At 48.2% G+C, this 24,289-nt stretch overlaps 1 protein-coding gene across 2 annotated transcripts in view; it reads left to right on the forward strand.

Moving 5' to 3' along the window:
• Positions 1–24,289, forward strand: part of CHST15 (carbohydrate sulfotransferase 15) — an 89,199-nt gene that overhangs the window by 34,555 nt on the left and 30,355 nt on the right. For both annotated transcript variants that reach the window (XR_003508982.1, XM_027529588.1), the window contains exons 2-5: positions 9,909–10,955; positions 11,562–11,901; positions 13,764–13,910; positions 17,158–17,314. Coding sequence is in view for 1 of the 2 variants with exons in the window: in XM_027529588.1 (XP_027385389.1) it covers positions 10,410–10,955; positions 11,562–11,901; positions 13,764–13,910; positions 17,158–17,314 (1,190 nt within the window). In the remaining variant the exon portion in view is untranslated. The remainder of the gene's footprint in view (positions 1–9,908; positions 10,956–11,561; positions 11,902–13,763; positions 13,911–17,157; positions 17,315–24,289) is intronic.

Below are 24,289 nucleotides of genomic sequence, written 5' to 3' on the forward strand. Positions count from 1 at the left end.
AATGTTTGTTACCTTCTCTTTTCATCATCCCTGGAGCCACTTAAAACCCTAAACTGGGCCGATGCTTTGAAGCATGCATCTCAGTCTGCACAAGGAGTGGTATTTCATTTCTAACGTCAAGTGTCTACAAACAGACTCCACTCGGCTTCCTTGACACGCTGTGCATTGTAGGATTGTCCTTGCTTTCTCGCCAAGAACCGTGGAGGTGGGTGGGTCCCACAGTACCCTGCTAAGCTTGTCTCCAGTAGGTTCTGCCCTAATAGAAGACCATCGCCATAGATGTGCAGCGTTGAGTGGAAAATCAAGCACCTAAATCTAGCACTGATTTGGATTACTACTGGAAATAATAAATTGAGCATTTAGGAACAGTTTCTCCCCAAGTTTGGTTCCAGAACAAGAAAATCGTGGGTTGTGTCACGAAGACCTTTAGCATCTCAAGCCTGTTGAGAGTCTCAGGCGATGGTTCAGTGTGAACATCTCACAGCCTCTTATCCACCCTGCCCCTGGCTGTCCTGTGCTTTGCAGAGAGACGGGGCCATCTGGCCAGTATCGTCCGTACATCTGGCTGTTGCATGAAGGAGCCGGAGCAGGTTACCCTCTGGGAGAGTGAGCGGTCGTGGAGGATGTTAGAAAGATCTCGTTTGATCTCCTGCCTTCAGCTGTTGGAGATCCCATGGGTCAGCGGGGCAGCCCTGTTGTTGGGGTGCTTTTTCAGCCCCCTGAAGTAATGCTGGTTCTCCCGGCTCTGCAGACACTCAGGGGCTGGTGAGCTTTGCGGCTGCCCTCGAAAGGGGATCTGTCATTCTGAGTGTGGGAGTTTTTCTGGAACCTCTGTCCTGGGGTTCATTGGGATGTTCCACAGGGGTGGACTGGCCATTTTTCATACTTGTAGCCTCAACAAACAGCGGTCTGCACACCATGGATGCTTGATAAACATGTGCTGCCCAGTGGGAACTACTAATAAGGAGAGAATACTTCGTGTGTTTGGGAATTAATTGTCCAGCTTTTTTGCCTGGCGTAAGGCAAGTATTGCACCAGGTTTTCAGTCGTTGCTGCAAAATGGTTGGCTTCTTAGTGGCCTGAAAACATAATAGATGATTATGATATGAGTATAATGATAATGGGCTTTTACTAGGGAGAAGTTCATTGCAAATCATCCATTCAGGAGTGTCAGGGCTGAAAGAGGTATTCCTGACTCCATATTTTCTGTACAAGATACAGGCTCAGAGATGCAGGGACTTGTCCAGGGTTATTGGCCAGGTGAGTGTCAGGTCTGAATGGTGACCCCTTGGGAAATCTCAGCTTTCAGGGGCCACACCCTGTGGCTTGCTGCCTTGTTGGAGACAGATGCTCACTCCAAGGGGCCTCATCTTTCCCCAGGGCGGACGTCCAGTCATCCCAGGCTCTCCAGGGCTCCTCACCCAGGTTATGGAAGCATCTGAATGATCCCAGTCAGCTCTGCTTTTTAATATCCTGTTTTGGCTGTAAAACTTGGCTGTTATTCTGTCGTCTGTGTGCCTGCCTCTAGCTGCCACCTGCCTCTTCTCACTCATTACTTCATATTAGTTGCAGATGGGAAAATGGGACACCTGTACCTAGAACTATATATACAGTGGAAGCAAGTAGCCTGGAATGACGAAGGCCTAAGGGTTTCTCCTGTAGTGACTCAAAGAATACGTATCACTTATTGAGGCTTGCTGTGTGCCAGTTGCTAGGCTAAGCATTTTATATAGATTATCTCATTTCCTCTTCACATCCATGCTGGGTGGAGATCGTTTTATTCCCATTTTACAGATGAGGAAATAAAGTCACAGGACAGTGAAGTTAGTTACCCGAGATCATTAAGCTGGCTCAGACTTGACTCAGATTGAAACGCAGGTCTGCCTCACTCCAAAGCCTGCGAAGCTTTGTTCTGACTTCTCAGAAAACATTTTTGCTCCCTCCCAACTTTCTACCAAGTTGCACATCATTTGGTTCCCTGGGCAGAGGAGGAGCTGGCTGTGTATTTGCAGAAATTTGATCTCAGAGAAAATGTCTCTTTCATATAGATATATTTTATGTAATGAAGGAATAGTTTAGAATGTGTTTTCTATACTGTAAAGCATGTGCAGTGGTCGTTATTAACAAATAAAAATTTGATGATGAGCTTAATACAGAGTCATTATTAACAAATAAAAATTTGATGATGAGCTTAATACAAAGTACGCTTTAAAAATAACTTTTAAAAAACTACCTGTGTGGATGTGACATACATTTTGAGTGAGCCAGGGAGATTCTGCAGGTCAGTTTGAGAATCCTGTCTCAAACAAAACACAGATGAGATTTCTCGGTCACCGGGAAAGGTGAAATCTGGCAAGGAAACCAGAAGAACAGGATGCAGGAAGAGCTTGCTCAAGGAGAGAAGCAAGGAAGAAGTTATAGTGACTGTAAAATAGGCAAGGGGGAAGTTTCTTCATCAGGGAGTAGGGAGAATGGGGTCAGTTGTTTGATTACCAGAACATAGTAGCTGTGGTTGTCATAAATACACATTTTGCCAGAAAATAACCTGGTGTGTGACATTTGGGTAGTTTTGTCTTGATTTGGGACCAACTGCCATCTGGGTTTTCAGCATTATTTTGGCATATCTACTTTTGGTGTTAGCCGAAGAATTCTCCAGGGCAAAAGCATTGATTCAGTTGATTCACTGGGTCTTCTTTGGATGAATTCAGTTCAGTTCTGTTCAGTAGCTCAGTCATGTCTGACTCTTTGCGACCCCATGAACCGTAGCACGCCAGGCCTCCCTGTCTATCACCAACTCCCGGAGTTTACCCAAACTCATGTCCATTGAGTCGGTGATTGATTACTTTGGCCTGAATTGCTCACTGAGATAAACATACTTTTTGAAACTCTTCAATGCAGAATCATATCAGCTTAACTTAGTAAAGTCTATTGTTTGTAACCTGTAGAGGGGTGTATTGGATAGCTTTTATCACACAGCAAGATACCCTTAAACTCAGTGACTTAAAACAGCAGCCACTTATTATTTCTCATGTGTCTGTAGACATTGGCTGGGGGTCAGCAGGGTATTGGCTACTCCAGGTGGAACTCAGCCAGGTGGCTCTGCTCCACGTGTCTCTTGCCCTCCTCTTGGCCATGCTGCTGTGTTCTTCCCACAGCGCCCGTAAAGGCAGAAAGGGCAGGTGGACACACTCGGCCCGTCTGAGGCCTGGGCTTGGGACTGGCCTGCTGTCACTGCGGCCACATTCTGTTGGCCAAAGCAGTTTCCAAACCCAAGTCAAAGGGTGGAGAAAGGTATTACACTAATTTGATTAGAAGAACTGCAGAGTCCTTTATGTGGTGAAGGGGGTGAACAGAGAGAGGAATAATAAGCTGGAACCAAAGGTCAAACTGCCATAACCAGTAGTAAACTGCTACTTTCCAATTAGTTCCTGTGGGCCAGGGCTGTGTGTTTAATAATAGCTAAGATGTATTTGGCACTTACTGTGGGCCAGAAATTCTTCTACACGCTGGACACACATGGGTTCTATGAGTGTTACGAGATTATCTCCAATTCACACCCAAGGAAACAGGAGAGAGGTTCAGTGGCTTGCTCAAGGTCAAGGTAGGGGAACCCCGCTCCAGCACCCAGTCTTCAGGGGACTATGTGATCTATGTGTCAAGGACTGCTGAGAATACAGAGACCCAGGTCACTTAAGGGACCTGTCCGAGGTCACCAGGTGGACACAGCTAAAGCCTGCTGGCCCACATGACTGCTGACCGGATTCTTCCCACTGTGCTATTGACCAACGTCGTGAATTGAGGAATGTAGCTTTCTTTATTCTATTTACTGATTGTGATGTGGCCAAAGGCATGAGATCCAGGTATGAGACTGAGACTGAGCATCTGTTGTTTGCACAGAATTCTCCCCTCTCCTTGAGCTAAATGTGAAAAATATTCCTGTTGCCACTTGTTGATTAATATTCCTTGGGAAAAAAAATGTATTTTCATACACATAGCCCGAAGAGAAATGTCAGCAGTTAGACAAAGTAGTCAGCAGAAGGCTTTGTGTTTTAGTAAAGGTTAATTAAGACCCATCAATTTTTTTTCTTTAAAACCTTGAAGTAAAAGAATGTAATTAGCTATTTTTTCCCCCCTCTATTCCCAGAGGGCAGATGTAAATGTTCTACCTAAATGAAGCCATTTATTTAAATTCATCCCGATTTCTTTGGAAGTTTTGTACATCTTTCTTCTGCTATATCAGCTTATAGCTACAATTATTTAATAAGGTTTTCCTAGGGTGAAATTGGATGCCCTTTATCGATCTTAACGCTGAGGGGGCATTCAATTACTTAATCTGAAGTGCTATATCTGGGTCTCTCGATTACAATTTTGTTATAAATGGCTTGCTAATGATGCTTGGGGTGCATAGGTTAATAGGGGCCATCTTAGCCAAGGCTGGGTAATTGAACGCTTTCTATTTTGGGACCGGTTATCTGATCTCTTACAGTGGTACTGGGTTCCCACAATTCCAGCCTGCACCCACAGGGCACAGCATTGAGCCCTGGCTGGAGGGCGATCTCACTGAAATGCATGCCTGCGGACCCTGGTTTAATACCCGAATGGGAGAGCCAGGGGTCCTGGCTAATCGGAGTCCACTGGCACCAAAACGGGGACATTCCAGACAGGTGAAGTGGATATCCATTGCTTATTTCTTAAGAAAGAATAACCTGAGTGTTAGGTTTCGGAATGACTGTTCTTGCTGTATAGAAAATCTCAACACAGGAAAAAAAACAGCAATCCATTTTCCTTTCAGTCTAGCTGCATGAGTTCCCAGCTATATGTATTTTAAAGATCCTTTTGAAAGAATCCAGAGTGTGCCTCCCTCTTTGTGTGTGGACGGATCCCAGCCTTCCAGGCCTTCCAGAGTCTGGTCCCTGCCTTTTCTCCCATCTGTTTCCCACCCGCTTCCTGCCCCATAATCCAGAGATCTGCTCTCCTGATGGTCCCCATGGTTTTGCTCTTCAGCTTCCCTTCTTTGCGGGATCTTTACTTCCCTGGTCCCTACATGACTGGCTTCCTTCTCATCAGTCAGATGAATCCACCTGAAATAGGTCTTCCCTGGCCATCCTCTCCACTTTACTTCCCCTTCTTCTAAGGCAGCAGTTCTCCCCGGGGATGAAGGTCAGGGATGCTGCTAAACATCTACAGTGCATGGAACAGGCCCCCACAACAAACCATCATCTGGCCCTGGTGCGGCACGGGGAGCCCCTGTTCTAAGGGTGTCATTGTTTTCTCCCTTTGTGTTTTCTTCCAGCATCTGAGACGATGTTACTCATTTGTGACTTTTTAAATTGTCTATTGTCCTGCTATTCCCCTAACTCCAGGTGGAATATAAGTTCCAGGTGAGGCAAAGGTCTCCCTATTATGGTTACTGCTGTACCAGTCCCATCCACTCGGACGAGGGTGGTCTGGAAACCTCAAAGCTCCAGGCCCTGTTCACAGCAATGCACTCACTACTCATATGGTCGTTGTTTTTAATCAAGTATTTTACATACTATATGCTGGTCAGATGTTTCGATAAAACATGTAAATGTAACAAACATTTTTTTTTTCTCAAACAGAGTCTCCCCGGGGGGATTTTGCCACACTGGCAAAATCTCCAACTCTCTAGATACCAGCTGGGTGTCCTGCAATTCAGTTGAATTCTTCTAGTAACTCCCTGGAATTAGCACAACTTTCACGGGTTAAGGGCTCAGTCCTCTGAGACTGGAGCTTCCCTGGTGGCTCAGCGGTAAAGAATCCTCTTGCACTGCTGGAGACTCAGGTTCGATCTCTGGGTCGGGAAGATTCCCTGGGGAAGGAAATGGCAAGCCACTCCAGTATTCTTGCCTGGGAAATCCCATGGACAGAGGAGGCTGGTGGGCCACAGTTTGTGGAGTCGCAAGAATCGGATGCAACCTAGTGACTAAACCACCACTACCACCTCTGAGACAGCCCCTGCTTCAGACCTGAGTCACAAGTCTCGGGTCCCCAGGCTACCCACACTTCTGTTTTAACGGCTGCAGGGTCAGAGGTTCCTACAGTCCTTTCTCAAGTTCCTTAAGTTGAATGATGCACGGTACTCAGAAAAGCACCTTCCTTACTATTATGGGTTCGTTACAAAGGAGACAATACAAGAACAGCCAAATGGAGGAGATGCACAGAGTGAGCCTTGGGGAGGGTCATGGACCTTCCAGGCCCTCTCTGCATACACCACCCTCCCAGCACCTCCACGGGCTCTCCAACCAGAAAGCTCTTGGAATCCTGTCATTTAGAGGGTTTTTATGGAGGGCCTGCAGCTCATGGGGTCGCAAAGAGTCAGATCCCCTGGAGAAAGAAATGGCAGCCCACTCCGTATTCTTGCCTGGAGAATCCCATGGACAGAGGAGCCTGGCAGGCTAGTCCACGGGGTCGCAAGGAGCCGAACACAACCGGGCGACTGACACTTTCAGACCTGGACGTGCACCTCGGGCGGCGCCCAGTGCAGGGTCCTCCTTCAGGAGGGATCTGGAGAATTAAAGGGGGAAGGGATGAAGGAGTGAATTATAGGAGATAACATTGGATCTGAGTGTTTAGGCTCTGCAGGCCTCTGGAATTGTGTCGCCAGTTTTCTGCTCCCATTTTACAAAGTGAGACTCGGAGTGGGAGGTCTGGCTGGAGGATGCAGCCGGCCCAGGGGACAAATCCTCTGGGCTACTGTGTCCCAGGCCTCTCTGTTGAGACTGTCAGCTTCTCTGACTACTCAGGTCTATTTATTTATTGTGCTTGTCTTAGAAAACCTTTGTTCTTGTTGAGGAATGTTTTGCCCATTCTGGTGGGTCCAGATTTTGTACATTTTTGTCTTGGAGCTTCCGAGACCATGTTTTGGAAAAGATCTAATTAGGCCTCCTACAGCCAGAGAGACAGAAGGGTGCAAACTGACTCCCCCCTGCGATGCTGGCTGGAATCTCATTTTAACCCCATTTGGCCTTGTCTTCGCTGTGTGAAAAATGTTTTCTTGGCTTAGTGACGGGGTTTCTGAGTAGGGGAGCTTGCCCTTTTGTTTCTTTGGTTTGGGAGAATTGTTTGTAGCAAGTGATGGTTCAGGGCTGGTTGAGCAAGTTGGAGGCAGAGGCCTGAGCCTTGAGGTTTCTGCCGAGTCCCTCCAAAAACTCTCAGGGATGAGGGGGTGGTGGAGCTTGAGATGTTGGCCTGGTTCCGGGCTGTTTGCTCCCACGACTCCCTCTCCTCTGTGCTTCTCAGAACTGCTCTGACCCCTATCTCAGCCTTTACTCACTAGCATTCCTCAAACTGCTTCCTTGAGACATCAGTTAGAATTCCATGGTCAATTATGTTTTGGAAATGTTGTGTATTATAGTCCTCTCTTATGGCTTCACAGTGAAAAGGTGAAGTCTGCTCTAAAGAAGTCTGTGTCACCTGGGCCATTCTACCTTTCCTCCAGGTAATTCAAGCCCTGAAGACCTATCGAACATGCAGAACATTTTGTGGAGGACGTTTTAGGAATACTGCATGGTTATTTCATGGTTATCATGTTTTGATAAAACATAGGCCTTTCTGTCCAAGGGAAGGGGATGTTGCTGCTGCCAAGTTGATTGCTTGGCCTCTCCGCTAAAACGAGGGGGGCTTTATGCAGGGTTAGTTAACACCACCTTCCCTGGGGACAGTAAGGATTGTTGGAGGGTGTGTGTGTGTGTGTAGAAGTGAGTCTACCACCTGTAGCTGATTCTCAGGCGCTAAGGAAAGACACTGTGATGGGATTGCCCATCTTTGATTCCACTTCAGACGTTCTTGGTATTTACTGACAATGAAAAACATAATAGTAAGAGTCATCGATGATGCTATCATTATTCATGTTATCTCTCCTTTATGGGATCTTAAACACCTGACCTGCCTCTTGAGAAATCTGTACGCAGGTCAGGAAGCAACAGTTAGAACTGGACATGAAACAACAGACTTGTTCCAAATAGGAAAAGGAGTACGTCAAGGCTGTATGTTGTCACCCTGCTTATTTAACTTCTATGCAGAGTACATCATGAGAAACGCTGGGCTGGAAGAAGCACAAGCTGGAATCAAGATTGCCGGGAGAAATATCAATAACCTCAGATATGCAGATGACACCACCCTTATGGCAGAAAGTGAAGAGGAACTAAAAAGCCTCTTGATGAAGGTGAAAGAGGAGAGTGAAAAAGTTGGCTTAAAACTCAACATTCAGAAAACTAGGATCATGGCATCTGGTCCCATAACTTCATGGGAAATAGATGGGGGAACAGTGGAAACAGTGTCAGACTTTATTTTGGGGGCTCCAAAATCACTGCAGATGGTGACTGCAGCCATGAAATTGAAATACGTTTACTCCTTGGAAGGAAAGTTATGACCAACCTAGATAGCATATTGAAAAGCAGAGACATTACTTTGCCAACAAATGTCCATCTAGTCAAGGCTATGGTTTTTCCAGTGGTCATGTATGGATGTGAGAGTTGGACTGTGAAGAAAGCTGAGCGCCGAAGAATTGATGCCTTTGAACTGTGGTGTTGGAGAAGACTCTTGAGAGTCCCTTGGATTGCAAGGAGATCCAACCAGTCCATTCTGAAGGCGATCAGCCCTGGGATTTCTTTGGAAGGAATGATGCTAAAGCTGAAACTCCAGTACTTTGGCCACCTCATGCAAAGAGTTGACTCATTGGAAAGGACTCTGATGCTGGAAGGGATTGGGGGCAGGAGGAGAAGGGGACGACAGGGGATGAGATGGCTGGATGGCATCACTGACTCGATGGACGTGGGTCTGAGTGAACTCCGGGAGTTGGTGATGGACAGGGAGGCCTGGCATGCTATTCATGGGGTCGCAAAGAGTCGGACACAACTGAGCGACTGAACTGAACTGAACTGAAACATGTGTAGGCATTCTGCAAAGTTTTCACATGCATTAGCTGACTTAGTACTGTTACACACTTGAAAGGGACATACTTTCATCCTAATTTTACTGGTGAGGAAACCAGAACTTAGAAAGGTTATGCTGCTGGCTCGAGGTCACACGGTTAGCTCATTAGCAATGTTCTACCACTGCTAGAAACCATATAGTTCTTTTTTGCTGTTTTTACAATGTCTACAAAGAAGTGTCACTTGGGCAACAATACATTTTATAACTGCAGACTTCTATTAATGGATTTTTAAGAATCATGTTTTCCCAAGCATGATGAAAGTGAAAAATTGTTTCAGGGTCTGAAGTTTTCTGTTACTTGGGGGAGTACTACATGTTGGATTTAATTGCTTAATAACTTAAAATCAAATTTTTTTTAATATGATACATTCTACTGAAGGAGAGAATCATTTCAGTGTTTCTAAATTTTCATTAACTTTTGCATCCTACACTGATAATGTTAGCTCTAGGTTAAAAGACTATTAGTGCTGTTGGGAGGGGACAAAATATTTTCTCTGCCTGCTCCCATCTTAACTATTCTCTTTGGATTTTTTTTTGTTGATTTAAAAGAGTTGTTATTTCAATTCATCCCTCAAATTTAGAGTGACTAACTGTGCATGAATCTAAGAATGATTCCAAGTTGGGAGCAAGGGTTCTAGTCACTTAGCTATGTCCAGGCACAGACATTATGGAATATGTGGGTTGTGTGAAATAAGAGGTGTTTAATAAGGTGCTGGTGGAGCTGGTGTTGGGGTCACATTTGGTGGCAGAGACTGAACTCCAAAGCCAAACACCAAGGACCCGACACTTCTCCCTTCATCCTATATGATTTTCGGTAACTTGCTTGTGACCTAGCCAACGTGGCTGAAACTTAGAAGTGGAAAAGAAGCGGGAACTTCTCTCCTTGGAAGATGTTCCCAGGGTGATTGCTGTCATCATCTAATGTAATAAAACCTCTTTTCTTTGTTGTTTAGGTAATCTGACATCTTGAGGATTTTGTTCCCCATGAAGAGGAAACATTTCAAAGGAACTTTAGGATGTGAAAGAAGAAATCTCCATGGACTCTGCGTGGATGGTGCGTCTGTCCATCTCTCATTGAGGCCATGAGATCTTCTAATCCCTTGGGTGTTTCCATGTTCTCCAGCAAGAACACTTCCACTTCATTTGGTGCCATGGGAAAAACCTGAAGGTCAGGAAGAATTGCTCCTGATCTTGTGGCTTTTTCCAGGATTACAGAACATGACAGTTGGACATCATTCGTGTTATCTTTCAGAGGCAAACCAAAGAACGTGATCCCTCATTCTCTGGTGTTTTGGCACCTGCTCATTTTTACTCTTGTTTCTGTTGCTTGTGCCTTCTGATCATCTTATGTGATCACTGAGCCATCCTTCAAGTTTCACAGCACGACTTGCAGGCATCTGGACTCCTCAGAGGCTTGCTCATGGCTCAGTGGGCCAGCATCCAGGGGCATTATCATGAGGCACTGCATTAATTGCTGCATCCAACTGTCACCTGACGACGTACAGACACAGCAGGTCAGCTGCCGAGGAGGCTCACATCACGGTCGCCAGGAGTGCCCAGTGTGCAAAGCAGAAAACAAAATTGTGTTTCGAGTGGACGGTAAGCAAATGAACTTGCTGGCTGTTCTCGAAGTGAGGGCTGAAGGGAATGAGAGCTGGGGTGGGTTTTTGCGCTTCAAGAAGGGGAAGCGATGCAGCCTCATTTTTGGATTGATAATAATGACATTGGTGATGGCTTCTTACATCCTTTCTGGGGTCCACCAAGAACTTCTGATCTCATCGCCTTTCCATTATGGAGCCTTCCCCAGCAATCCCAGCTTGATGGAGGGCGAAAATCCGAGTGACGCAAAAGAGCATCATCACCAATCCTCTGTAAATAATATTTCATACGTGAAGGACTATCCAAGCATTAAGTTAATTATCAACAGCATCACATCCAGGATTGAGTTCACCACCAGACAGCTCCCAGACGTAGAAGATCTCAAGAAGCAGGAATTGCACGTGAGTAGCCCGATGCGCATCTCCGTTGACTGATTTTCCTATCATCACCTTTGGCAGGAAAGTGACCAAAAATTTCCCAAGTGTAATAGTGGTAATTTGACAGCCTTATGGATGAGGGTTCACTGAGAGGGCTGTGTCCATGCTGTTAATGCCAACAAGGGAACTCTGTATTAAATGGCACAGCTAAAACGGTTGAAGGAACCCCCCTTTCTAATAATTCCTTTCTGGGATGTTTTGCTTGAAAGGTGGTCCTGGCAGTTAAAATTACTTTTGTAGATCACTCTCTAGTCTGTCCTAAATCACAGTGTTTGTCTCTAACGGCCACTTAAATATACAACTATATAGTCGTGTGTGTGAGTAAAATAAATCATGGTAGAATGGATTTTGATGGAACTTGTATTTTCATTCTCTTCATATTTTATTTTTATTGGGGTTTTAGGAAAAGCATGGTCATTGTTTACCAAGTTTACTTTTAGTATTTAGTCATCATCCAATAATACTTCCCATGCGAACGTTGTAATAAGCCTCAGTGTAGGATCATATTGAGGACAGAGTGTGTTTTCCCCTCTCAGTGTGTCTCTCCGTTTTGGTCTCTTTTTGTTGCAGATGTTTTCCGTCATCCCACACAAATTTCTTCCCAACAGTAAGAGCCCCTGTTGGTACGAGGAATTCACAGGCAGGAACACCACCGACCCCTACCTGACCAACTCCTACGTACTCTACTCCAAGCGTTTCCGCTCCACCTTTGACACGCTGCGCAAGGCTTTCTGGGGCCACCTGTCCCACGCACACGGCAAGCACTTCCGCCTCCGCTGCCTGCCGCACTTCTACATCATTGGGCAGCCCAAGTGCGGCACCACCGACCTCTACGACCGCCTGCGGCTGCACCCGGAAGTCAAGTTCTCTGCCATCAAGGAACCGCATTGGTGGACCCGGAAGCGCTTTGGTGCGTGCCGCCATGTCCCCACGGCAAGGGTGCTTCAGGCGCCTTCACTCTGTCACTCCTTCCGGGGTCAGGGGAGTGGGAGCCCTGAGACTGACCTGAGCGGGGCATTCTGGGAGGTTCCAGGAGGAAGGCAGGTGGGGAAATGAGAAAACACGCTGAGAGGCGGAGATCAGAGAGTTCTGTGGTTTAGAGATCCCCAGGCAGACACCCAGCAGGACTGAGTACCCAGCTTCTGATCACCTGGTGAGCATTTATACAGTGCCGGCAGTGTGCAAGGCCAGTGAAAGGGTGCCGGATGGGCACTCTTCTTGTCCTGAAGGGCCTTGGGACATGCATCATCCAGGTGGACGTTTGTTGGGGCCTGTCCGCTCCCAGCTCCCAGCTCAGTGCTGTTCCTGCTGGAGCCTCCGCACCCACACCCCTGCACTAGGAGGAGGCAGGAGAAAGAAAGGCGGCTGTGTCTGGCCAGGTTTCAGCTTCCTGCTGGAGCATCCCAGGACCTGAGCCTGTCACTGAGCTGCTTCCCGCCTCTTCTCTGACGTGCCTGCCCCTTGGGCCTCAGAGGGTCAGAATGAAAGCCCCATGAAGGTAATTCTGCCCCCCCCCCCCGCCCCGCTCACAGCACCCCTTTCCCAGGAGGTTGACAGTAGCCACCACCCCATGACTCCTGCAGGCTGGTTTCTGCTCCACCCAGCCCTGAGCCAGCCTGAGCCACCCCCTCAGCCCCCAGGGTCACTGTTTCCTCTCCTCAGCCTTTTCCCTTCTTCCAGGAGACGTTTGGTCACTGGAGCTAAGGGATGACAAATGCAAAAGTCTGGGTGAGCCTGGAGGGCGGCTTCCATGGAAAGGACCTAGGTTGCTTGGAAAGAAATTTTGAAAGCTTTTCTTAGTACAACCTAAGTTGAGATCAACTCTTAGTGTGTTTCTGACAGACGTTTGACTTAATCCTTTTGATGTTCGTCCCAAAGTGAACAGAAGTGTAAATATGTCTTTTGTGGTTTGGCAGCGGCAGCTGTGGAAGCCAGAGTTTCTGTGCTCATCTTTAGGGGGCCCTCCCCTGCAGAACTCACTGTCTTTCCCTGTGAAAACCAGGTTCCCGCTGGTCAAGGGGAGAGTCAGGGGGGCATGCAGCCTCTGGAGTCTGGTGTCTGGTATCACCTTGAACCTCTTGCTGTTTTGCCTGTGGATACTCTCTCTCCACTTTCCATTAGCCTTGGTGGCTGTGGTTTGGGGCAGTGTGTTGTCAATACATTTTCAAGGAAAATTTTCCCACCTCTCAGGCAAGGGACAATTTAGGCTGCTTGTGGCTGATGCCAGAATCACTCAGGTGTCCATCTAGGGACCATCAGTTCTCCTTATTGTTTGGAGAAATGGATAGACTTCCTGATGGAAAAGAACCTCTGGAAGGTGCTGGGGAGCCCTGACAAAAAAAAGATGAATCTGAGCTTCAGAGGATATGGCTCCTCTGATAGAAGGTGCTTTCTTGTGATTCGTCGTGTGTATTCTGATGCCATTGCTGCCCCGCCCCTGGGGGACCTCACGTGGTGCCCGTGTTAACCAGCCCCGACCTCTCTGGCCCTCTAAGTAGACCCGATTATAGTTCTTTGAACAGGTGTGCCATCCTTTCAGGGGCTACTGTGCACCCGAGTGGTGGTGTGTTCCATCCCTCAAAGCACATACGGCTCAAAAGAGGGTGGCCGGTTTGCAGACATTCCTCCATCTCTTGTAGCTCATGGGGTCAAGCCTTGGCTGCTGCAGTGGGGCCCTCAGACCTTTCCATCCGTCTGTGGTCACTCCCTGGAGGCCACCAGCCCAGCGTGGTAGCTTTGTCCTCAGTAACCCCTGCTTCCTGGTTCTTGTAGGAATCGTCCGCCTGAGGGACGGGCTGCGGGACCGCTATCCCGTGGAAGACTACCTGGACCTCTTTGACCTGGCTGCACACCAGATTCATCAAGGACTGCAGGCCAGCGCTGCGAAGGAGCCGAGCAAGATGAATAGAATCATTATCGGTATGGCTTCCGTGGAGCTCCTGCCATGGGCCAGGCCGGGCTTCACTGCACCTGCAAGCATTTGCATGACATTTGCCCTCAGCTGCTGAGTGCCTATTTCCTCAGTGACTCCCCCCACGTCTCTCCCCCTGTGTAAAATGTTCATATTGTTTGTGCAATTTTCCATAAAGCAAAAGCGTTTAGTAGACTCTCTAGTTCGTGGAGGCTCAAGTGCACCTGAAACGGCTTTTTAAAAACGTTGCCGTTTCTTGCTTTTATTAAAGTTAAGCTTGCATACTGGATTTCTTTTCGTGATACGCCCATCTGAGTAAGTTTGGACAGGGGATCATGAATGCAAAATGAACCAATTAGTCATCGGTTTAATTCTTGTGGCCTCTTCTGGCCTCTGGGACCCTGTGAAGATGGAGGTGGCCTCTCCTGAAATAGACACATCTCTCGTGCATCATGGGTGACTGATTGCTGTTGGAAAAGCTTCAGTCTTGTCAGCCTAATGCCTTTAGACATTCAAAATGAGGTGGTTTGATTAGCAATCATTTTTTTTTTAATTCACAAGGATGTTTTATAAAAAACACATCTGTTCACGCTCTCTATTGGCTTCAGCTTAAAAGACATTTATCCACTTACACCTCTGAGAGAGAGAAATCAAATCACATATTTTTCTTAAATTGGTTACCTGAGGCAGCGATCTATTTTTTCGTTTTAAATCTATTATATTTTGATTCTCTGAATTCGGTTACACTATCAGTGACTAAGAAGAATTGTAATCAACCATCTGAAAGACGGCTGTTTACTTATATGTCCCATGTCCAAGGGGACAGACTTACATGCTGAAGCTCTGATTTATTTATTTTTAACTCGAAGAACTCGAGTCCTAGAAGCCAGATGAGAGCATACCCTCTTACTCAGTCCGAACTGGGTACTAGCTGTTTTCTTGCAGCCATGAGTTAACACCCAAATTACAAATCGTAACTAATATTTGACTGCGGCTCAAACACACTGTGGGCTTCGCTGGTGGCTCAGTTGGTAAAGAATCTGCGCAGTGCGGGAGACCCTGGTTTGATCCCTGGGTCAGGAAGATCCCCTGGAGAAGGAAATGGCAACCCACTTCAGTATGCTTGCCTGGAAAATCCTATGGACAGAGGAGTCTGGCAGGCTACAGTCCATGGGGTCACAAGAGTTGGACACGACTTAGTGACTAAGCCACCACCACCCTTACCATATACCTCTGGGAAAATATCATGTTCTTGTGAAAGAGCTAAAAGTCTATACATCCTAAGGTTGGGAAATAGAGCCTAAGCTAATGAATAAAAAAAGGAAGGCTTTAGTTTGGTTTTCTCATTTTATTTACTTCTAGATTTAGAAATGAAAACTAAAGAATATATCCATGCTCTGATGTTTACCTGAAGCAGAGTTTGTTGAGTTTTATGGTAGATGGAAAGCTGGCATCTAGCCCGGGCTGTGCCACCAGCGAGCTCTGTGCCATGAGACAAGTTGGTCTTTGTGTTCCTGAACTCAGTCTACTCATCTGTAAAATGGGTTTGTTGGACCAGATCAGTTCTGGGTTCCTCCAAACCCTGAAACTCTGCTTCAGCTTCTTCTGGTTAGATCCCTGGAAGAAGCTTACTGGTCTTTCTTCATCTTGGCCAATGGATCATAGAGAGCCCTTTCTCCGTCGTCTGGGCTAATGGCTGGAGTCAGGAAGGACTCCAGTGGCTGGGTTCTCTGGGCTGGGGATCAATACATGTGGAAAGGCTGCTGCCCTCTCTCAGGGCTCTCAAGGTCCCCTGCTCTGCCCTGTCAAAGTGCTCAAGTGAAGCTCTGATGGTTTATTGAATTATTGATCTTCTCCTAGGTTGTAAGGTTTGAGATTAAAGGGGATTGTCTGTCTTGTTTCTGTCATCTATCTATAGTGCCAAGCACAGTGCTGGGCACATTTTAGACACCAAATCAGAGCTTTCTGCATGGATGGATGAAGGATGGGTGAATGATGGATGGAGGATGAATGAAAGATGGATGGGTAGATGGACAGACAGATAAATGGACAAGCATAGAACCAGTTCATTTATGAAATTGACAAAATTTGTGCCAACTTAGTTCTAGGTACTTTCCTTGACCTAATATTCTCTTATTCATTGTGAGTAGAATTTTCAAAGGACTTCAGATTGGCTTGTTTTTTTCTGTGTTCTACGGTATTACCTTTTAAAAAAAATAGAAAGAAAGAAAGGTCAGAATAGAAATACTCACCTGGACATGATTGCACATCCAACAGAATAAATAGGAGCCTGCTAACTCTCCACATAACTGTGATGTGCTCATCAGTGATCAAAGAGACTCAGTCTTCAAGCTCAGATTTTCCCTGAATAAATGACTTTGAGACGTGTCATACAGTCCCGTGTACGATGTCGGGAAATCAAATGTATAATGAATTGATTGATTTGCCTTTCTTTCTGAATCTCTGAAGACTATTCTTTAAAAAAAAAAAAAAAAGGAACCAGTTCAAGTCTATGAGATAGAAATGCTGAAAGGTCTGTGTGTTGGCCTCACCCCTGGCCTAGAATGTGCTTAACTGACCTCATCATGCTTCAGTCATGCAGACCGTGATCAAACAGGCTAGAACCAGCTTCCCGTTCACCCAGCCAGCACCGAGTGAATCCCAGCTGTGTGCCAGGCCATGGGGTGGGTGGGCACGGAGGACCAAGGTCCCATGAGCCTTCCCGCAAAGCCTCCCTCTTCGAGTGTGCTTGGGGACTGACCCTTGTGATTTCAAGGGAAGATTGATGTGGATTGCCTGCAGTTTCCTAATGAGAGTCAGCTTGCCCGAACTCCTCCTTCACCCCTGATGCCTTTTGAAGGAAACCATCTAATATATTCTCAGCGGGCCCTTAAAATGCCATGGAGCTGTGCGCCGTAGGCAAAGTTAAACATCGTGAAATTGGGAGGCCAGATGCTCATAGAGGTTTTTCTGTCACATCCTGGAGAGAGGAGCTGGGAGGAAGAGGGATGCTCAGTGTGGCTCAGATCACCTTTCATCTCCAGATGGAGGTCCTTGCGGGGAGGGGGTGACGGTGTGGCAGAGGGCGGTCATCAGCCTCCTCTTCCCAGAGTCTGGTCTGCCCGCTTCCTGGACCAGCTCACCCGTGCACAGCTGTTTTAGACGGCATCACAGCCGGGTGTGGCCCCTAGTTTAGGCCGCTCTGCGGGAGCCCGTAATTCAGCCCCACTCACTTGCAGCGTTTTCTGTTTCTAGGCGAGGCCAGCGCCTCCACCATGTGGGACAACAACGCCTGGACGCTCTTCTATGACAACGGCACAGACGGCGAGCCCCCCTTTCTGACCCAGGACTTCATCCACGCCTTCCAGCCAGACGCAAAGCTGATTGTCATGCTCAGGGACCCTGTGGAGAGGTGAGCAGTGTATTCGTGGGTTTTTTTGTTTTGGGAAAAGAAAAGGCAGTTTTGAAGGCCAGTCTTCCTTCTCATCGCAGGCAAGATTTTCCTGCTTCTTCTTTAAATAAACAGGCTTAACATGTGATGTTACTGCTGTTTCTTATGTAAACGTTATTCTTGGGGCAATCTTCACTGCTTCTAAACAAACTGTGGATTGTTTCCTTAGCCATTCTGACCCTAGCCTGAGGGCCTTCAGCCTCTGCCAGTCTGGCCTGGGGATGTGGGACTGCCCCTTGAGTGATGTCCAGGCGTGAGGAATGCCCTTGGAATCAGGGGTGTCGGATTTCTCTGTAGGGTTTAACTCCTATAGTTCTTTGTCCTCTGCCTTGATTGATGCCTTTATCCTGTCGGCTCTGAAAGTGCCAGCTGCACCTTTCCGAGAGGAAGAACACGACAGAGCTGCTCTGTTGTGCAGTGTGGCAGCTGCTCAGTGTGGATGAGGCCAGGCTAGCGTGGTCCCGAACAGACTGGGTGAGGCTGGCGGGCCAGCGCTAGGCCATGCTGATGTCATTGACAATGGCTGTGTGCGTGGCAGAATCTTAGGGCTGCCAGGACTTAAAATCATTTAGTCCATCACGTCCCCTCTGGCCTGACCAGTACCCCTGCCCCAGAGACAAGAGGCTCCATTCTGGTCCAGGAGTTCCCATCCAGGACAACCCAGTTCCGCTTAGACAGCCCAGTGAGAGCATCCTTCCTACATTGACCCCAAGGCTATCTTTTGGGAGTGTCTACACTTTGGACCCATTTTTTCCCCATAGAGCTACATAGATCAGGTCTAATCCTTCAAATGGGAAAGCCTGCAAGATATAGAAGATGTTGTCAGGGCCCTGTGTCTTCTTTCCTTTGGACTAAATGCCTCTTGTTATGGGTTATTATAGGGGCTTCCCAGCTGGCACTAGTGGTAAAGAACACGCCTGCCAATGCAGGAGACATGAGATGTGGGTTTGATCCCTGGGTCAGGAAGATCTCCTGGAGGAGGGCATGGCAACCCACTCCAGTATTCTTGTCTGGAGAATCTCATGGACAGAGGAGCCTGGAGGGCTGTATTCCATGGGGTCACAAATAGTTGGACAGGACTGAAGTGACTTAGCACACAGCACAAGGGTTATTATGCCCCACGCCCCCACACACGCCAAAGATGTGTGTGAACTTGACCCTGTTGGGAAATAGAATCTTTGCTGATGGACTCAGGTTAAGATGAGGTCACACTGGAGGAGGGTGGGCCCTAACCCAGGAGCTGGTGTCCTTTTGGGGAGAGGAACTGTGGGGCCCGGGATCCACAGACACAGGGAGAAAGTTGCATGAGAATGAGGCAGAAGTGTGATGCTCCCAAACCCCCGAGGACCGCCAGGGATGGCCGGGACTGAGGCCCGGAACAGACTCTCCTCGGAAGCCCCAGAGTGAACCAGCCCTGCTGACACCTGGACTTCAGACTTCGGGCTTTCAGAAGCGTGAGAGAATAAATTCCTGCTGGAATAAGCACCAAGTCGGCGGTAATTCATTATTAGCAGTCCTAGGACACTAACCGGAGAAGGCAATGGCACCCCACTCCAGTACTCTTGCCTGGAAAATCCCACGGATGGAGGAGCCTGGTGGGCTGCAGTCCATGGGGTCTCGAAGAGTCGGACACGACTGAGCGACTTCACTTTCACTTTTCACTTGCATGCATTGGAGAAGGAAATGGCAACCCACTCCAGTGTTCATGCCTGGAGAATCCCAGGGACAGGGGAGCCAGGTGGGCTGCTGTCTATGGGGTCGCGCAGAATCGGACACGACTGAAGCGACTTAGCAGCAGCAGCAGGACACTAACACACCCCTGGTTCCTTCCTCAGATGGCAGACATTGCTGGCCCTGTAGCCTTGTGAATGATAATCGTTTTAAAAACACCTATAATCTCCCACCCAAATAATCGATATTTTTATTTTGGTTTGTTTTCTTCCAAGCTAATACTTATCTATGCAGAGAAGTGTTGTGTGTGTGTGTGTGTGTGTGTGTGTGTACAGCTGTGTGAATATACAGTCTCACATCTTGCTTCTTTCGTTTCGAACTCTTGGCTTACCTCTGCGGGCCCCATGTGGGTCTTGGAGTGAACGCTGTGCCCTGCAGTGATCTGGTCAGAGAGCTGGATGGCCCCTGCCCCGTCCCCACCCCTGCAGACCCCCTGTGGCGGCCATCTGGATGCTGCAGATGGTTCCACTCTGCCTGCTGCACCTCCTCCAGCCTCGGGAGTCCCTCCATGCTGGTCCCGAGGCTGCCCTGACCTCGGGGCAGCTCGCCATGTCCTGCCTGCCGCTTCCCACACATCGGGAGACAGGAATTCGGCCCTTCTGCTCAGGGAGTGGGCTGGCGCACCGCCCCCAACCCAGCTTGAGAACAGTTGACCCAAACCAGCGGTGCTCTCGTGTGTACGTGATTACATAACCGTCAGCCTTGAAAGGCCCGGTGACTAAGTGACCCTGCACTGCCCGCAGAGGTGTTTCCACAGCTGCTCCCCCAGGCCACCCCCGCTGCGGCTCACGAGCCTGGAACATTCTCTCAGAAAGAGGGGGGTAGCACACTGCTTGGCCAGTGTCTTCCCGTCACATCTCCCTGTTCCTCATTCTGAAGAAGGTCACCTGCCTCGACTACAGAGGGCCGAGAAGGTGAGACTCGGCTCTGTCGCCCCCTGGGCACAGAAACGGGAGCCTGGGGGACAGGCTGCTCATGCCAGCTGCAGGCAGACAGGTGTGGGTGTTGCGGTCTGCAGTTCAGCCAGGGCTAAGGGGTAAGTGTGGCACCCAAGAGGGAAGGAGCAGCTAGTGGAGAGTGCAGAGAAAGGCCTTTCTGGAAGAGCTGAGGCCAGGCGGGGTTTTGAGGGCTGAGTAGAAGTTTGCCAAGGAAGGAGCGAGGGACATAGTCAAGGGGAAGGGGCAGGGAGGATGGAGAGCGCAAAGGAAAGGACTGCGTGTTCTCTCAGAGAGCGGAGCCAGCTTCTGTGGGCGCGTCCGTCTCCCCACAGCTCTCATTCCACCTCTGGGGACATGGGAACCATGAAGACAATCTTTGGACAGCAAGGGCCATCATGCTGCCCGGGTTCAGACATGGAACCAGGGGCCAGACCTGCCCGACTCACCTCTCAGACCCCAGCCCATAGTTCCTCTTTTAGTAGGTGGCCATCCCAAGGAGTCTTGTCTCCTTTTTTTTTTTTTAAAGAACAAATGCTCTGTTTATACTGGAAACTGAAAGTTCTTGCCTTCCTGCCACTCACTTAACAGAAGGAGTTCATCAGTTACAATGTTCACTGATTCCCAGTCACATGCTGGGCACTCCTCTTGGTGCTGAGCAGGCGCATATAGACGCCTGCCCTCCAGGAGCTGCACTTTGTCAGGAATGAGAGGCACTGATCCTCACGCACCTGTGATGGTGTGGAGGAGGGCAGGATGCCATGGCAACACACAGCCTCCTCAGGAAGCTGACCCTGCCGAGGGACTGCTGACTGTATTTCTCATCAACTGCGGTGTCACAGATCACCCAGCAACCTGGCAGCTGAAGACAGCACACTTAACTATCTCACACTGTCTTCCATGGGGCAGAACCCAGCACAGCTTTGCTCTCCCAACGCTGTCATCAAGGTGTCACCAGGGCAGGGTCTCATCCGAAGGCTCGGTAGGGGAAGGATCTGCTGTCAAGCTCATGAAGTTGTTGGCAGAATTCAGTTCCCCAAGAAGTGTGGGAAGAGGGCCACAGTTCTTTGCTGGCCATTGGCTAGAGGCTGCCCTCAGTACCTTGCCACTGAGCCACCCCGTCATCAGAAGCTGCTTGCCCCATCAGAGCCTGCAAAGGAACAAGCTGCTGCCAAGTTGGGAGCCTCCATGTTTTGTCATCTGAGCACAAGAGTGACAGCCCATCTCCTTTGCCACATTCTCAATGAGAAACAAGTCACGTGGTCCAGGACACAGGCAAGGGGAGGGGACTGCAGGGAAGAATCCCAGGGTGAGGAGAGGATCTTCGGGACCATCTTAGAAGTTACCTACTTCTCTGTGCGGCTCTCTCGCTCCTCTGGGAAACCACGCCCTTACAGCCGGAAAGAGAGGCGGCGCCGGCACAGCGCCGTGTGTGGGGGCGGCGAGCCACGTGCGCAGGGCAGTGTGTGCGCGTGTCCGTCTTCTGTGGGGGTTACTGACGGCAGCAGCTGTTCCATTGCTTATTAAACGTTGATAAAGGATGGAACAATAGGAATTTCTTCTCTTTTGAGCCCCGTGACTCACGGCCTGTCTGAAATGGCTGGCTCGTTTCCCATCGCCACCAGAAAGGATGATAAATACTGGGTGTTTAGGTCACTCTTGAAGAAACAAACAGTTGGAGCCATGAGTCTTAACTGGGTCCCGGGCTATCAGCCACTTAAGCCGTTCTGTGACCTTGTACTTCTGCAAGTGGGAGATTCCCTGAGTTTCTCCCTGCCCGTGGGATTGGACCGAATTTTCTTTCCTTGTACAAATAGGCTCGGAGAGGAGTGGGGAAAACCTTCATTTCTAGTTTAAATTCACATTTAGTCTTTATGTCTATAATTGATCAAAGGCAGAGAGTTTGAAAATGTTGGAATTGTAAGCAAAATCAAATCAACCACTTTAAAGCTTCCGGAGAAGCAAGCCCATTTATCTTTCTGGCGAGGAAGAGAGAATAGTGGAATGTGGATGGGATGGTTCTTTAGGGCCAAAAGGCCAGCCAAGAATTCCTGTTGCAAGTTTCTCTATGTAAGAGATAATGACAATTTAAAATTCAAGTTTCTCGGCTAAATCGTCCCAGTTAATTAAAAAGAAGCCAACAATTACAAGCAGGGTTTTCCTTCATTTAGTTCAATTCTTAAGTAAGACTTCTTTTCAACACTGCCCACATTGGCCGCCTGCCTGTTCATTTGTGAGACAGTTGATGGAGTTTGACTCAGTGCAGAGGTGGTTACAGTCCGCAAGAAATGCAGAAAATGGCTGGGAGGTGCCCACCCCTTCAACATACTTTGTTCCAGGGATGCTTGGAGAGTGGTCCTGCACCATTATTCATGGACTTTACCATCCCTGTATCTTGGGCTTGATTTTTCGGGTGCTCTTCCCACAGTGCATGGTAACAACCACCTCAGGAGTCTTTGGTTTTCACGTTTTATGGAGAGAGGTCAAGGCAGAAGGAGAAGTCAGCTCCATAAAGGGTAGAACTTGATTTTGACCCCAGTGCCTTGAGACCCAATGTCTTGTCCCCAGAGCCGTGGAACCTGGGGAGTTATTTTCTTCATCTGCTTTTATGAACTGATTTTCTTAACAACCCACTGGGCTGGTTAAATAAATTACTCTCTTCATGGCGATCAGCTAGGAATGGAAGGAATGAGGCTGCTAATGAAATGAATCCATTTATGTGCAGTTTTTCATTCGGACAGAGAGTGATGAGCAGGAGGGAACCTTTCGACTGAAACCTTGAACCTTTCATGAATGTCATTCCATCTCCAGAGTGGCCGTTGGGGTGTGTGGGTGGTGAACAGGGATCCAGGATCTTTGTGATAGGGATGCAGCCTCAGGGACCAGAGGGTCTGTATTTGAACCCCATCTCTGCGGCTCTCTGGCTATGTGACCTTCAGCAGGTTATTCAACCTCTCTATGTCTTCTTTCTTCCTCATTGATGGAGTGAGGGGAAATAGTCCTATATTTGGGGCTTCTAGGGTGGCTCAGACGGTAAAGAATCTGCCTGCAATGCAGGAGACCCAGGTTCCGTCCCTGGGTCGAGAAGATGCCCTGGAGAAGGAAATGGCTACCAAGTCTGGTATTCCTGCCTGGAGAATTACATGGACTAGAGGAGTCGGGTGGATTACAGTCCGTGGGTTTGCCTAGAGTCGCACATGACTGAGCAAGTAACACTTTCACTTTCAGTCACGGGTCTTGGGTTGTGAGGATGAAGTGACTTAATATGTGTAGTGTGTTCAAAAGTGCTGGGCAAATGGTCACTATTATATACTTATTAGTTACTATTATCAAGCCACAATAGTAGCAGGTAATAATAACAATATCTAGACCAAGCGCTCAAATACTCAAGGAAATGTTTATCCAGCCCTCTTGATATGCTAGATGCACTGCATACACTGGAGAGCCAAGTCCTTCCCGTCTGCCCTCCTGGAGTCTTCTCCAGTGGGGAGGTGGCAACCTAGCACTCACTGATCACTTTCTTTAGCCTGGTTCAGTGCTAAGTCCTTTTCAGTCTTTGCCTCCTGTGAACTTTGCAAGCAGGTGAGAGGGCTGTCTTGACATGTCACAGCTAATGTGTGTGGGCTCAGTGGGGTTAAGTCACCTATCAGCTGTCACCTGGTTAATAAGTGGCCGGACTGGGATTTGATCCCATGTCACTTGGCCTGAGGGGCCAAGCTTTTCATCTCTGTCATAGGTCAGTTATTGGGAGGCCGACTGTACGGCAGAGGGTACAGGAGGTTTATCAGTTTATCAGACACGCTCAGTTGTGTGTGACTCTTTGTGACCCCATGGACTGCAGCACACCAGGCTGCCCTGTCCTTAACTATCTCCCAGAGCTTGCTTAAACTCATGTCTCATCCTCTGTCGTCCTCTTCTCCTCCCGCCTTCAGTCTTTCCCAGCATCAGGGTCTTTTCAAATGAGCCAGTTCTTGGCATCAGATGGCCAAAGTATTGGAGTTTCAGCTTCAGCATCAGTCCTTCCAATGAATATTCGGGACTGATTTCCTTTAGGATGGACTGGTTGGATCTTCTTGCAGTCCAAGGGACTCTCAAGAGTCTTATCCAACACCATAGTTCAAAAGCATCAATTCTTCGGTGCTCAGCTCTCTTTAGAGTCCAACTCTGACATCCATACATGACCACTGAAAAAACTATTGCCTTGACTAGACAGAACTTTGTTGGCAAAGTAATGTCTCTGCTTTTTAATATGCTGTCTATCTGGGTCATA

The sequence above is a fragment of the Bos indicus x Bos taurus genome, chromosome 26, assembly GCF_003369695.1.
Source record: "Bos indicus x Bos taurus breed Angus x Brahman F1 hybrid chromosome 26, Bos_hybrid_MaternalHap_v2.0, whole genome shotgun sequence".
NCBI lineage: Eukaryota > Metazoa > Chordata > Mammalia > Artiodactyla > Bovidae > Bos > Bos indicus x Bos taurus.